The sequence below is a fragment of the Penicillium oxalicum genome, chromosome III (genome assembly GCF_001723175.1).
Source record: "Penicillium oxalicum strain HP7-1 chromosome III, whole genome shotgun sequence".
NCBI classification, from domain to species: Eukaryota; Fungi; Ascomycota; class Eurotiomycetes; order Eurotiales; family Aspergillaceae; genus Penicillium; species Penicillium oxalicum.
The window spans coordinates 2,003,501-2,017,911 of record NC_064652.1 but is presented as its reverse complement, the minus strand read 5'-3'; the positions used below and the strand labels follow the sequence as shown (position 1 = coordinate 2,017,911).

The window sequence follows — 14,411 nt, the reverse complement described above, 5'->3', positions numbered from 1 at the left end:
CGAAATCGTGACTTTTTGGACTCTACCTTCTGATCGGGTGGTGTGGTGAAAACCGTCTAAATTCCCAAGTTTGTACAATCGACCTTGCTCGCTGTCTTAACCTCCTCGCTCCCGTCCGGCCCACTTGCCTTCGCCACCATCTCAACCTCCGGGCCAGTTGTCCCCACAACATTGTCTTCCAAAAGTGCGACTGAACGCCTGCGCAGCAGCACGAGAGTAGACATCATGTCTGAACGACCGTCGGGCTTAGCCCGGAATCCAACTGCACCTCCAATTATGGCCAACGGTCACTTTGCGTCCATCGGCGACAACAATGATGTCACTTCCTACGAGCACGGAGTCCAGGTCATTGATGGGGATAAGGAGTTCAAGTACGAGCCTAGCAGACTTTTGCCTACAAGCCTGCCTCTCTTTTATGTTCCCCAGACCTTGACGGCAATGCGCTTGAAGGAGCGACATCAATCGCTGACAGCTTTTCTATAGTCCTAACTTGTCCAAGTATCTATCGCTGGAACATGTCACGAATGCCGGATTCAACTACCATCTCATCTCCGTGTTTGGCTCACAGTCAACGGGAAAGTCTACTTTGCTCAACCATCTATTCGGGACTCAATTCTCGGTCATGTCTGAGCAAGAACGTCGGCAAACGACCAAGGGAATTTGGCTGTCCAAGAACAAGAAGCAGAGCGACGCTTCCACCGAGGGGATTCGGATGGCGGATAATATTTTGGTGATGGATGTGGAGGGAACCGATGGTCGCGAACGAGGTGAAGACCAAGACTTTGAGCGGAAGAGCGCTCTATTTGCGCTCGCGACCAGCGAGGTTCTGATTGTGAACATCTGGGAGCACCAGGTTGGTCTGTACCAGGGCGCAAACATGGGTCTCCTCAAGACGGTATTTGAGGTCAATCTCCAATTGTTCCTCAAGGACAAGAGGTAAAGCGCATTGAGTGAACATATGCAAAAGTCTGGCCGAGTTCTAACCGATTCGCCTTTAGTACCACGCATCGCTCTCTTCTTTTCTTCGTCATTCGTGATTTCATCGGCACCACCCCACTGAAGAACCTCCAAAAGACGCTATTAGAAGACCTTGCCCGCCTTTGGTCGACGATCTCGAAGCCTGCTGGATTAGAGAACTCAACCATCCACGACTATTTTGATTTCCAATTTTACGGTCTCCCGCACAAGGGTTATCAACCGGAACAGTTCGTGACAGAAACACAAAAGCTCGGCCTCCGCTTCCGCGAGGGTCACCGTGACTTGAAACGAGATCCGCTTCAAGGAGAGTTTTCTGAAGGCGGCGTCTTCCTTCCCGAGTACCATCGTCGTATCCCTGCAGATGGATTTTCGCACTACGCCGAAGGCATCTGGGATCAAATTGTCAACAACAAGGATCTGGATCTCCCCACGCAGCAAGAACTACTTGCTCAGTTCCGCTGCGATGAAATATTGCGCGAAGTGATGATCGGCTTCGACGAGACCATCTCTGCTTTTGAGGACAAGCAAGCTGAGTCTGTCCGCTTGGGTTCGCCGGAGGTCATTGGAGGCCTGGGTGTGGCCATGCGTGGTGCCCGTTCCAAGACACTCAAGGGCTTTGAGACCGAAGCTAGCCGTTACCACAAGGGTGTCTATCAGCGGAAGAAGGCTGAGTTGGAGGGTAAAGTCGATACTCGTCTCAAAGCGCTGTTCCATGGCCAAATCACAGCTGCGCACAAGTCAGGCATTCAAGACTTCAGTGATGCTGTGACGGGCGCTGTCAAGTCTGGTCAGAAGAAGGGCGGTAATTACGATTTTGCTGAGATCGTTAATCAGGAGACCAAGTCCTCCTTGGACAAGTTTGAGGCGGTTGCTCGCTCAACGGTGGTGGAGGGCACCTCTTGGGGCAATTATAAGCAAGAGCTCAGCCTCTTCGAAAAGGAACTGGCCGAAGTTAGCGGTCGTCTGCGGCGCGACGAAATGCGACGTCTGGCTACTCGCGTCGAACGTTGGGTTCAGTCCCGTCTTGGCGAGTCTGTTGGCCTCGAGTTCAACAGCCTAGGCTCGGGACGTGCCGGCAGCGGTGCACCTGAGAACGGTGATAAACCCCCAGAGACGGCTTTCTGGGACCGTGTTTGGAATGTTTTCGTGGAGACCGTCTTGGACGCCGAGCGGCGGTTCACGGATCGTGCCAGCAGCTTCGACGCCAGCTTAGAAGAGGTTGACGTTGGTTTGTGGCGCTTGCGCCGCAAGTCATGGGGTGTGCTCCACGCCAAGATCGAAGAGGAGATGATTGAGGGCAACCTGCTCCTCAAATTACGTGAAAACTTTGAAGACAAGTTCCGTTACGATGAGGCCGGAGTGCCACGTATTTGGCGCCCGACGGATGACATCGAGGGCATCTACACCCGCGCCCGAGAGTCGACTTTGACTTTGATTCCGCTTCTTTCGCGCTTCCGTCTCGCCGAGACAAACGCTCCTCCTCCTTTGGATCGCTGGATTGGGCATACTCCCAGCTCCGCGACCCCTGCCGATGAGGAGGACCTTGCTCCCATTGGTGGCGTAGATGAGGATGAGGGCAAGAGCCTGGAAGAAGAGATGACCATCCTGAGCGACTCGAAGCGTCAGGAGCTTACTGTACGCTTCAAAAAGGCTGCTGATGGTGTCTATGTCGAGGCGAAGCGGAGTGCCATCGGCGGCATGACCCAAGTTCCACTATACTTCTACGGCCTTTTGTTGGCATTGGGTTGGAATGAGATCATTGCTGGTATGTTTTTTTTACTCCCTCCCTCTCGACGAGAATGTTTTTCTTCGCTTTTGCTAACTCCCGTGATTTGATAGTCCTGCGCAACCCCGCCTATTTCTTACTGCTGTTTGTCTGCGCCGTCGGTGCTTACGTGACCTGGCAGCTCAATTTGTGGGGCCCAATTATCAAGATGTCGGAAGCTGCCTCTCAGCAGGCTCTAGTTGAGGGCAAGCGCCGCCTACGTGACTTCCTTGAGCAGTCAGATACCGGCCGGCAGGCGATCGCGATGTCCTCTTCGGAGCGAGCCGCCTCGTCGAGCAAACAGGAAGAGTACGAGATGTCCGATATGCCCAAGCGGGGCTCTGGCTCGAAAACGGATGATTTGGACGACCTGTGATATTTTTTGGCAATTTCTTTTCCTTTTTCTCATACAGTACCTTTCGAACTTTCCAGTTGTCTTTTCAGCTCCTGTACCTTTTACGATTGGGGGGTCAGATCTGCTATACGCGTCCTTTGCAAAGCTCTTATTGCAAATTAGTCTCACTGTACCAAAATCAATTAGTTCTTGAATCAATATTTCATTTGGGCGAGCAGAATGAAGAAGTTCTTGCCTTGTCCACGCAGAGGCTTGATTCGAGAGATGCTTCGGCGGGTAATTCCATCTAGCTAGGAGAAAACGGCGATCAGGATCACGGAGATACGACAGAATGCGAAGCGATGCCTCTGACTAAAACACCACTTGATGCACCACCTGGCGACTCTCTGTTGAATCTGTCCCACATGCCGATCTGGTCGCCCACCGTGCCGATTGCGGGGTCACTCTGACCACGTCAATCTGACACTGCGGAGATGGCCCGCAGTCCGCATCTCGACGTGGGGATATTGTTCTGGAGCTCTTCTCAATATCAAGATCAGTTTCTCCTTTGCACACGACCAGTCGTTTTTTTTTTTTTCTCAGGGCCTCAACAAAAGTGGCAGTAATATCGCGAGAGCATTCAGTTCCAATCTTGGGACATTATCAAGCAGCCTCCTAGGTAGCTCTGTCCTCAGCGTCTGCGAGATTTCCTACCTACGACGATCACAATTGGAAAATCCCACTGTGAAGAATACAAACATGTCACAAGCAATGTCATCTCTCCCAGAGACATTCGATGACCTTCCAGACAAGCGGCGGTACTGGCCTGCACCTGCCGGCTCCGAGGATGAAGGTCTCGGCATGCTTCGCATCCTCACGCCGGATGTTGTCGCCAGCGCTGCGCAGACACAGATTCAAACTGGGGACCGGGTGTGCCTGAATTGGAACATGGAGAACCTGACGCCTCCGGGATTTGGCCGCAAGCATTTTGAGCATCACATCAAATGGGTGGCTGAGGGTGTTGCTTTTGACGACGAATACCACTTCAACCCTCAACAGGGCTCTCAATGGGACGGGTTCCGACACCATGCGAACAAGGACGGCGTCTTTCATGGGGGCACGACGGCCGAAGAAATCAAAGACACTCAATCTCCGCGAATTGGAATCGGATACTGGGCAAAGAAAGGCATTGCAGGTCGAGGTGTTTTGATCGATTACGTGTCCTATGCGAAGAAGAAAAACATCCCCTTGAATGCGTTATCGCGACAGATGATCTCTCTCGACGAAGTAGAAGAGATCGCGCGGGAATGTAAGATCACCTTTCAGAAGGGCGATATCTTCTTTTTGCGGGTAGGCTTGCCAGAGACGTGGGCTGGTATGTCTGCCGAGAAGCGACAAGCGTATAGCGAGCAGTCCATGCCCGAGCATGCGGGAATCGAACAAAGTGAGCGGGTACTACGGTTCATGTGGGATAATCATTTCGCAGCTGTGGCATCCGATGCTGTGAGCTTCGAGGTGTATCCTGCTCTGGACCCGGAGTATGATCTCCATCATCACCTTTTGGCTGGCTGGGGTGTGCCGATCGGAGAGATGTTTGATCTGGATGAATTGGCGGCTGCTTGCGAGCGGTTGGGCCGGTGGACTTTTTTCATCTCAAGCAGTCCATTGAACTGTGCGCGAGGTGTGTCGAGCACACCAAATTGTATGGCAATTTTCTAATTGAAACAAAAACAAAAGGGATGGCTCGTTTTCTCGTTTGGGACGAGCCACCGCCATTGAGGTAGGGTCCAATCTCATCCAATGCAATATGAATCTTCTGGTCTTCAGTCCTATGTTCATTCAATAGAAATGACGTCGGGAGAATTTCCTGCATTTCATGTTTGATCGTTCCCGCGGAGAATTTATCCCCTAGGCCGTCTGGGTTTTGATCTGAATTCCAATCGTCCTTCGCCAATTCCGATGCTAAGAAGATCTGCGTCACGGTGAATCGATCAATGCTAGCGTGGGCCGAACCTAATCGGATCGATCGTCTTTGCAAGATCGAGTTTACGGGGCAATCTTAAATCAAAGATCGGACAGGCGACGATAGCTCGAAGGTCTGGGGAAATCGCCTATCGATTGGGTTCGACGTCATTTGAATATGAGACATGTCCGATCCGATAAAAAGGGGTCATGATAAGATTTCACGATCACGACTGAGAAGTATGATCTGCTTCTGCTTCGAGGCGCTTTATGGAGGGTCTAGACTGAACGGGCAATGGCTGATCGCTGGGAATACGCAGAACCATGGGACACCAGCTTGAAGTTGCCACCCCCAGAGCAGGAGACATTGAACTAACCAATACATTCTCCCCTTCTTCTCAACAGAAATCCTGAACCTTTCTTTTCTTTGCGGTGGTGTCATGTCTTGATTGGATATGCCAGTAACAGTCTGCGATCATACGGTTGACATCATCGAGGCTTGGAAATGTCTGCGAACGAATACAAAAACCGCAGTCATGGCAGGTTTTCATTCCATATTGTATCTCTTTATTCAGCCTGCAACTACCTAGAGTCAAGAGCTGCAAGATTTCGAAATTAACACCTCATTCAACATGCTATCCTCATTGATCAAGCATCGGATCACAAGACCTTCGGCTTTTGCTTTGACAAAGGTCGCCTCGGCCTCACTCACTGGCAAAGTCCCCCCTAATGTCCGGACAAGTGAAGAATGTATGTTGGTACAAACTCCCCAACCACACTGTACCGCGCACCGCTAATACCGTGGGAATGGTTCGCAGTTTTTGTCCCCACATCTTTCCCAGACGACGATTCTGCGGTCAAGTCAGATGTCTTCGATGGCCAGGCACGCACCATGGCCAGTCAGACGACAGCCGCCAAGTTCACTGCGGTAAGTCAACCCCCTGACACTGAAAATAACCGGGTTGTGATTCGGGACTGAATGCTAATGTGCCAAACCAAGGCTGAGATTGAGCAACACAAAGCTGTCATCTACGATAGTATCATCCCCAAGGACCCCTCAAGGTTCCTGAGACGCAAGAAGAATGACGGTATCATTTGAAATCAGATTGGGAATGTTGAGTTTGTTTATGAGCGTTTTGAAATGTTTACCTCTCAAACTTGTGTGAAGCGAAAATTGGACATGATAAAGCTTCGGAATGAAATCAATAATGAAATTGATGACTACACGTATTAACCTTATCCAGTTCGAGTACGAAATCGTAACGCTAAATGGTGATCTAGTGCGCACGCATGGATAGTATGTCGCAACCTGGCATTGCAGGTGGTACTTGTTGGTTCAGGCTTGCAGATCCCAGTTATCAACTACCCACCTCAGCTGTATACCTCTTACGTATCTTCCCGGACATGGATTATTTTCACACATTATCGCTTGGAGTAGGTAGGGACCATTTCACATGATTCTCTATTTAGAATCCTATATCAGGTATACTTCTCAGTTTCACTTGAATACCTTTATTCAATTACAAATTTCAAGGCAAGCATGACTTGGTTGAAACAGCTGTCTGCAGGCATCCAAATGACAAATGTGGTTGGGCAATTCATGATTGATTTGACCATTCGGATAGGTATTGCAGACATGACTTGAGGTTAGAAGTTGAAAGTAATCAAAAATTAGCACATTGATCAAGCATCAACACTTCATTCATGTCTTGGGGAATTTGAGAGACTTCTATGCATCGGTGACCTACATCAATATGTACTGTATTCGGACAGCCTCCGCTTCAATGCCCATATCACGCCGGGCCGTATTTGAGTTTCAACATGCCTACATCAATTACGCATACCTAGGAGTACATGTGTAGGAATATCCCCTGGTACCATGAGTGTGCAGATTCTTACCTACTTAGATGGTCTCCTCGTATTCAAATAATTCCAGTGTAGGTGAAATCAGAGGAATTTGGGAAGACAAATTAGATGAAGGGTTTTGGGGAAGCCGGTCATTCCGACTTCTCGACATATCCGGTGCCCGTCGGATCCAATAATGCAGTGAGCATCACGTGTGCAAGTCTCACTTCCAGCAAGTTGGAGCCTCGGCCCCTGGTCCCAACAAAAATTACAGGTGCTTACGATTGAAGATCAGGACAATCAATTACGACTACCTGATTAGTCTTCCCGGTCGTTTGGGTACTTATTTTCTTGTCCAAGGCCTTTGATTCATGAAAGCAGAGATAATCTGCCACTCTTCGGACGGCGCTTCCAGATACCACCTCTAATCGCGCAAGCATACACCCCAGTCAACCTAATCTGATCTCAGCTCCCGTCCCAGCTTGCCAACTACAGTGGAGCTCCTTGAACAGTGACACCCGTCGAGGAAATCCGAGATTCCCATTATTCTAAACTCTCCGTCAACTGGAAGATACGTCCATTTTTTTTTTTGTTTTCGAAAATGTCCACGGTTCTCTCTACTCTGCAGCCGGGGTTCTTACGTGATGTTCTTTCTTCACTGGGGTCGTTCATAACTTGGACCAAGGCATTGGCTCTGCTCTTGGTGATCACAAATATCAAAAATCTCCCCTTCATTTGGCATGTATGTTTCTCCTCCCACCAGGTGTTTTGCGCACTTGTCTACGATCATCGGCCATCACTACAACGGGCGGCTTCCGTCTTGACGATTTCATGTGACATTGTTAACTGGTAGTTTCAGGTCCGTCTATTGTACCATTTCTTGTTCAATCTTCGCTGGAAGCCCAGCGATCCTTTCTTCCCCAAGGGCAAAGCGCTTCTTGACGCGCAGGGGAAACCGACACATCCGGTTTTCGTGACATGCAAGATTACATCCCGCACTCCATTGCTGGAGACAGACTACAATTTGCACAAATCCAACAGCACCTACTTCTCTGACCTGGATGTCTCGCGAACGGCGCTGGTCACCCGTCTCTTCAGCCCCGGCGTGGGTTTGGTGAGCAAGGAGCTCGATCAAGAGTTTTTGGAGATGAGCCAGAAGGAGGGGAAACGTGCGCCAAAGCGCAAGCCCATCATGATCGTCCTCGGATCTGTATATTGCAGCTTCAAGCGCGAGATCAAGCCCTTTGAGCGCTACGAAGTGCACTCCAAGGTCATTTCCTGGGACAAGAAGTGGCTGTACATTCTGTCTTCCTTCATGCGCCCGGCTAGCCGAGCTGGTGGCGAGAGAACCCTGCTTGCCACGGCGCTGAGCAAGTACGTCGTGAAGAAGGGCCGCTTGACGGTCGAGCCCGGGCGCATCTTGCGGTTGGCCGGGTTTTTACCGACGCCACCCGCCGGTCACTCTGCAGCGAAATTCAACGCCGACTCTTCTGCGGAAGCCTCCGCGGTCGATACACCGGTCAGCAGTGAAGGGATCACAGCTGCCGGGGGCGTTGATGGCCCTCTTGCGCGCGAGATCTTGAAGCTGAACGACGATGAATTACCCAGTCGTGAGGCCCTTGAAGAACAGAGGGACACAAACGCCAAGTCGTGGGACTCTAATGAATGGAGCTGGGAGCGCATCGAGCAAGAGCGGCTACGTGGGCTGCGTGTTGTGGATGGGTATATCAATCTCGATGCGCAGCTGAGTGCGGAGTGGTCTTGAATTGTCTCGGCGTGCCGAGCTTTGGATTTCATGTATATTTGATAGACTTTTAGACGTTTGCCTTGGGTGTTTTGGGCAGATGGTGGTTTCGATAATGGATGTTGAGTGCGATGAAAACTACTTGCGCTTTGCGTTAGATCCAGAGAGGCTGTCACCGCTAGCTTTTCTCAACTACCCGCGGGTACGGGATATGGTCTCATGTAGATTTTAACTTAGTAGATGGATGTGCAGATGTTCCATAATTGTCCCGAGAGAAGACTCAGTCTGAGCTGACCACTTGAATTAGAAGTAACAAAAGTACTGCAGTAACATCTTAGAGTTCGACATTCCCCATTGCTTGAGAGTTTGAAGCCTATTGTACACTGATGGCTCCAAGGGCGGTCATCGCCTCACCTCAAACGATGCTTGGCTTCAAGATCAAAAATCATACAAATTTATCTGTGAGGCCAGAGAGAGAGAGAGAGAGAGAGAGAGAGAGAGAGAGAGTCGCTTCTCAGGTATGGACTCTCAAATAAAAAAGGACTACAGTATCAAGATAAAATAAAAGAAAGTATCAGGAAAGAATAATGCACTGGTAGATCCTTCTCTGGCTCTTTAGTTCTGTGTGATCAACAATGTGCATCACACATTTCCATGGCTGATCCCGTTTCGGTTAGCCCATAAACATGATGCATCCAGGTAGTTCGACAAATCATGTGACCATAACCGCCGTCGACCGTCCAGATTGAGCTCTGGTCCTCACTCCAAACATTATCCCGACTCGCCAAATCTCGACTCGCCGTTCTGTTTGGCAAGAGACCGACCCAGTTTGCAAGACTGCCTTCTTGTTTTAACAAGTAAGTGAGTTCAAGGACCTTGATCGTTTGTGCTGGCCTGCATTTTTGCCTGCCGGCTGTCTTCCCTTGCACTTTGCCCCCGAGTACCACATTTATCCGACCGAGACCGAGACCGGCTGGAGTAACGAGCGCGCGCCTTGGCCTGGTCCTATCACTCTGAGCCGGAGGCCCGCTTTGCGCTGCAAGTGAACTCGTCAACCCATTTCTCCCCGTCGTGTCTTCGGATTGGCCTAGCCGTTATTCCACTCCCTGTCATGATTCCTCCCTAGTCCCTACACACCTTTCCAGCAACACTTTGTATGACCCACACTGGTCTCTGCGTTGAGACTCTACACTTTGCCATCGGCCTCACTTTCGTTGCCTTGCTGCCTGAAGGAGATATCATTGGCAGGCCATCCTGCAGATATCCACTCCACTTCGACCCCCAAGCACCTGCATCGTTGGCCCACTTCGATGGTTTAATTGTTCTTCCCAAGTCCCTGCTGGTTCCAACGCCGCCGGCACCTATTAAACCAACTTCTAGCGTCTGCAGTGGTTATCGCTGTTCCCTTCAGGACGGTCATCAGCCGGTCCCTCTTCCTGAGGGTTCTGTGACTGCGATTTCTATTCTCTAAATCTGTCTCTCTCTCTCTCTTCTTCTCGACGAAACTATCACATTCTCCAGAATCTCTGAGATTCTCACCTTGGTGCTTTGCGCTAACGATTTTTCTTGCGATTTGCTTGCTCCAGGGACCAAAGAGTCTCCTAGGCGGATCCTACCGCGCGTCATTTCCCGTGACACACATACGTCGACTCTGAGCGCAAGCAACCTGACCTCTTGCCCGACTCCGAGCATCGACGAACCCTTTCAGACATATTGCTTTCACTCCTCGTGCATCTGCCGTGCTGCCAACCCTCGTCATCTTCCCTTGACCGCTGGGAACCACATCTCCTTGCCGTCGATCCGCGGTCGAACTTTTCGGACGACGGCACAACGATACTCTGTGCAGCACTTCACGTATTGTCTGAAATTCGTCCTCCATCATGATGGCGACTGTACAGACTCCCCAAACCGGGGCGCCTGGGGTCAGTAATGTCGTCGAGTTCGAATCTGTCTCCATCACGCCCCCTCGGAGCGTCGACGGGAAAAAGGATGCGCCTGAAGGCGTGCCCACGGAATTGTCAGATCTTGAGCTCGACCCCAAGTTTACTTCAACACCTGAAGACCCAGAAATCAAGCGAGAGCCGTCCGAAGAGGCTCAGGTGGTTGAGGACATCGAACCGGACCATTATTATGGCGGTGGGAAGATCCCCGTCTTTAAACCAGTATGTTGTTCCTCTTGGTTTCTTAGATGTCAACTACTGCGTACATGAATGGGATGCGAAAGCTGCAGATCTGGGCAAGACACTGACAGGCGGTGTTTCTTTTCGCAGACAATGGACCAGTTCCAAGACTTCCAGCTCTTCATTAAGAAGATTGACAAATATGGCATGCAGGCGGGCATAGTGAAAGTGATTCCTCCTAAGGAATGGTAAGTTCTGGAAGAACAGCCTGTGAGACGCGACCAAAGTTTGCTTACAGTTTCCTGTTCGGTCAGGTCGGAATCTCTGCCTCCCCTCGATGATGCGATCAAGACGATCCGCGTCAAGAACCCTATCGTACAGGAATTCCATGGATCACACGGTACCTACACTCAGGCCAACATCGAGCGACAACGCAGCTATAACCTTCCTCAGTGGAAGGGGCTTTGCGAAGAAAGCAGCCATCAACCGCCCGCCCGCCGTGGGGAGCGTCGGCGCAACCAAGAACGTGTCAATAGGGCGGCGCCCACGCCACGCCCTCAGGTACCTCGCCCAGAGGGTCAAAAGCGCCGTCCTGGTCGGCCCCCTAAACGTGGCAACCAGGTCAAAGTTAAGGAGGAACCGACCGAGGAGACTTCGGAAAAGACTCGACTTGAAGGGCCACCAACGCCTGTTTCGCCTGAATCGCTCCCCGTTGAGGCCAAAGCCGAGGAGCTGAGCGATGGCGAGTCTCTTCCAGCGAACAAGCCTAAGGGACGCCAACCAAAATCAGTCACTGCTCGGCGGAAGAATAACCGTGGAGACACAGTCGAGCACCTGGATGAAGAGATGTTCAAGAATTTTGATTACCGTATTCACGACAACGAAGATTACACCGCAGAGAGATGCGAGGAATTGGAAACAGCATACTGGAAGTCTCTCATGTTCAACAACCCCATGTATGGTGCCGATATGCCGGGCTCACTCTTCGATGATTCAACGACCTCATGGAACGTGGCCAAGTTGCCCAATCTGCTGGATGTGATCGGACAGAAAGTGCCTGGTGTCAACACGGCGTATCTGTATCTGGGAATGTGGAAGGCAACGTTTGCGTGGCATCTGGAAGACGTGGATCTTTACAGTATCAACTACATTCACTTCGGCGCACCGAAGCAGTGGTACAGCATCTCACAAGAAGATGCCCCCAAGTTCGAGGCGGCCATGCGCAGTATTTGGTCTAGCGACGCGAAGAATTGCGACCAGTTCCTTCGCCACAAGACCTACTTGGTTTCTCCCAGCCTGCTAAAATCGCAGTTTGGGATTACGGTGAATCGCCTTGTCCATTATGAAGGCGAGTTTGTTATCACTTTTCCGTATGGCTATCATTCAGGCTACAATGTCGGCTACAATTGTGCCGAGTCTGTGAACTTTGCGACCGAGCGCTGGTTAGACTACGGCCGAATTGCCAAAAAGTGCAATTGCGAGGCTGACAGTGTGTGGATTGATGTGGATGACATTGAGCGCAAACTTCGCGGAGAGGCTACGCCCGAGTATTACGGCGAGTATGATAGTGAGATGGAAGGGGTTGAATACGCCTCCGACATGCTTACACCGCCACACAGCGTTCCCGAGAAGACGGCTGGTCGTGGACGGAAACGAAAAAATGTGGCAGACGGCCCGCGTGCCAAAAGAGCCAAAGGCCACTCGGAAGATCCGCGACAGACTCCGTGTCTACTGTGCCCGAACAATCTTGACTACGAGGATCTGTTGCCGACGGAAGACGGCAATGGCCATGCCCACCGTCGATGTGCTCTGTTCATTGAAGAGACCTCCATCCTTCGGGATGCGTCTGGCAAAGAAGTCGTGTGCGACATTGACAAGATTCCCAAAGCTCGCCTTGGGCTGAAGTGTCTTTTCTGCCGTGAAGTTCGGGGTGCCTGCTTCCAGTGTAATTTTGGCAAATGCACACGGGCCTATCATGCAACCTGCGCACTTCTTGCTGGCGTTCAGGTCGAACAGGGCGCGATTGCGGTCATTGTCGATGATGGCCAGCAATACTCATTGCCGAGCGTTGACCTGAAGTGTAAATTCCACCGTCAAAAACGACCCACGGGCTTGCTGGCAGAATCGTCCGACCTGGATCGACGAGTGATTGAAGCTGCGGGTCGTCTGGTGCAAGGGGATTTGATCCAATTCCAAGCCGACAAAGAGATCAACGGAGCCATTGTGCTAGAGAACCGACCACACGAGCGCAGTCTACTGCTCAAAGTTTTGCCACGAGGGTAAGTTCACAATCCCCTTCTTTCTAATTTCTAGTTTTTGGGCCGCAGAGCCCCCCCCCCCCTCCTCCCCATTCCTCTTCTCCCCACTGAGCGTCCGAGAGGGTCGAGAGGGTCTTGACTCCTGGCTCCTCTTCCCCCGGCAGTCCAATGACCGTTTCACATTCTGCCCGACCCGCCACCTCGTGTTTCTTTCTCACCGGAAACCCCCTCCCAAACAAGTGGATTACCCAATACTGATAATTGTCAACAGAGATGTGATCGAGATGCCTTACCGCTGGATGCTGGTCGTCCGAAAGAGTAACTTTGTGCCCCTCGCACCGGGCATTCAACCCCTTCCGGCCCACTTGGCGCGAAAGCCCGATTCAAGAAAGGAATTGGAGGCTGCCATTCCCGTTGCAGGAAGCGCATTCGGCGACGCGCGATCTCCCTATCAATGGGCCGAATTTGAGACGGTGGATGGCACTAGGACTCAGTTTGCCCCACCCGTCCGAGTGAACTTGGACAAAAGTGAGCAGGTGTGGCATTACTTGGGCGCGCAATCCACCGAGAGTAGGGCACAGTATACGCACAACCCTACCGTGCTCGTCCACAACCCGCGGGCCAATTTCCTCGACAGCATCAAGTCGCTTGGCGTGGCTGGTGGTGTTGATGCCCGTGCATCGAAGATCACCGACCCCCACCGCCGTTCGTTCCATTACGCTCCCACCGCTCCTACCGCTCCTGCCCCTCTCATCAAACAAATTTCTCACGCCCAACACCGACCGTCACTGCAAAACAATCAATATCTACGCCCGCCAACCCTGAATGCTGCCGCTGCTGCTGCCAGTCTTGCAGCCCCTACCTCCAAGTCGTGTTCCGCCGCCGCCTCTACCTCCGCCAACCCCTCCAACTTCTCTTCGTCGCTGTCCCGACCGCCTACGTCTGCGACCGCCTCTGCCTCTCCCGCATCTTCCTTGCAGCACCTTGCCCCTCCCCCTCCTTCTGCACCTGCCCTTGCTGCTCCTAACGGTGCTGCTGCTGCTGGACTTGCGATGCCGTCGGCCTTTCGAACTCTGCCGAATCAATCTGCCCGTCATGCCCCCTATCCCACGGTCGCCAAGTCGCATGCTCAGCAGCAGCACCACCTCACCTCCACCAATACCTTTGCCAATGTTCGCGACCTCATTGCCCGCCGCCGTCTCGCCCAAATCACCGAGCATGCCAATGTCTTCGCCGGCTACACCATCGTCAGCCCCGAGTTAGTGGTGGAAACCCTCTTGGGCCCCATGGGATCGATTCCTCCGCTCAATGGACTCGAAAAACTCGAGCTCGCAATGGCCCAACAGCGGTGCAGCCTCGAGCTGCGGATGGAACGTTACTGCCACCCCAAACCCTGAATATGCGG

The 14,411-nt window shown here is 51.7% G+C and overlaps 5 protein-coding genes across 5 annotated transcripts; all 5 read left to right on the top strand.

Moving 5' to 3' along the window:
* Positions 1–225: 225 nt before the first annotated feature.
* On the top strand, positions 226–3,119 carry POX_c04155 (Protein sey1; the record flags this gene model as incomplete). The annotated part of the gene is made up of 4 exons (XM_050113039.1): positions 226–371; positions 484–936; positions 999–2,743; positions 2,818–3,119. 4 exons carry the CDS (start codon positions 226–228, stop codon positions 3,117–3,119), a joined length of 2,646 nt encoding a protein of 881 aa, XP_049970595.1.
* A 717-nt stretch (positions 3,120–3,836) lies between these two features.
* On the top strand, positions 3,837–4,796 carry POX_c04154 (uncharacterized protein; the record flags this gene model as incomplete). Its single annotated transcript, XM_050113038.1, has 1 exon — positions 3,837–4,796. One exon carries the CDS (start codon positions 3,837–3,839, stop codon positions 4,794–4,796), a length of 960 nt encoding a protein of 319 aa, XP_049970594.1.
* Positions 4,797–5,671: 875 nt separating this feature from the next.
* Positions 5,672–6,138, top strand: POX_c04153 (uncharacterized protein; the record flags this gene model as incomplete). The annotated part of the gene is made up of 3 exons (XM_050113037.1): positions 5,672–5,789; positions 5,858–5,967; positions 6,040–6,138. 3 exons carry the CDS (start codon positions 5,672–5,674, stop codon positions 6,136–6,138), a joined length of 327 nt encoding a protein of 108 aa, XP_049970593.1.
* A 1,347-nt stretch (positions 6,139–7,485) lies between these two features.
* Positions 7,486–8,649, top strand: POX_c04152 (uncharacterized protein; the record flags this gene model as incomplete). The annotated part of the gene is made up of 2 exons (XM_050113036.1): positions 7,486–7,626; positions 7,744–8,649. The coding sequence occupies 2 exons, from the start codon at positions 7,486–7,488 to the stop codon at positions 8,647–8,649; spliced, it is 1,047 nt and encodes a 348-aa protein (XP_049970592.1).
* A 1,859-nt stretch (positions 8,650–10,508) lies between these two features.
* POX_c04151 (uncharacterized protein) lies at positions 10,509–14,403 on the top strand (the record flags this gene model as incomplete). Its single annotated transcript, XM_050113035.1, has 4 exons — positions 10,509–10,790; positions 10,899–10,996; positions 11,063–13,027; positions 13,278–14,403. The coding sequence occupies 4 exons, from the start codon at positions 10,509–10,511 to the stop codon at positions 14,401–14,403; spliced, it is 3,471 nt and encodes a 1,156-aa protein (XP_049970591.1).
* Positions 14,404–14,411: the final 8 nt, after the last annotated feature.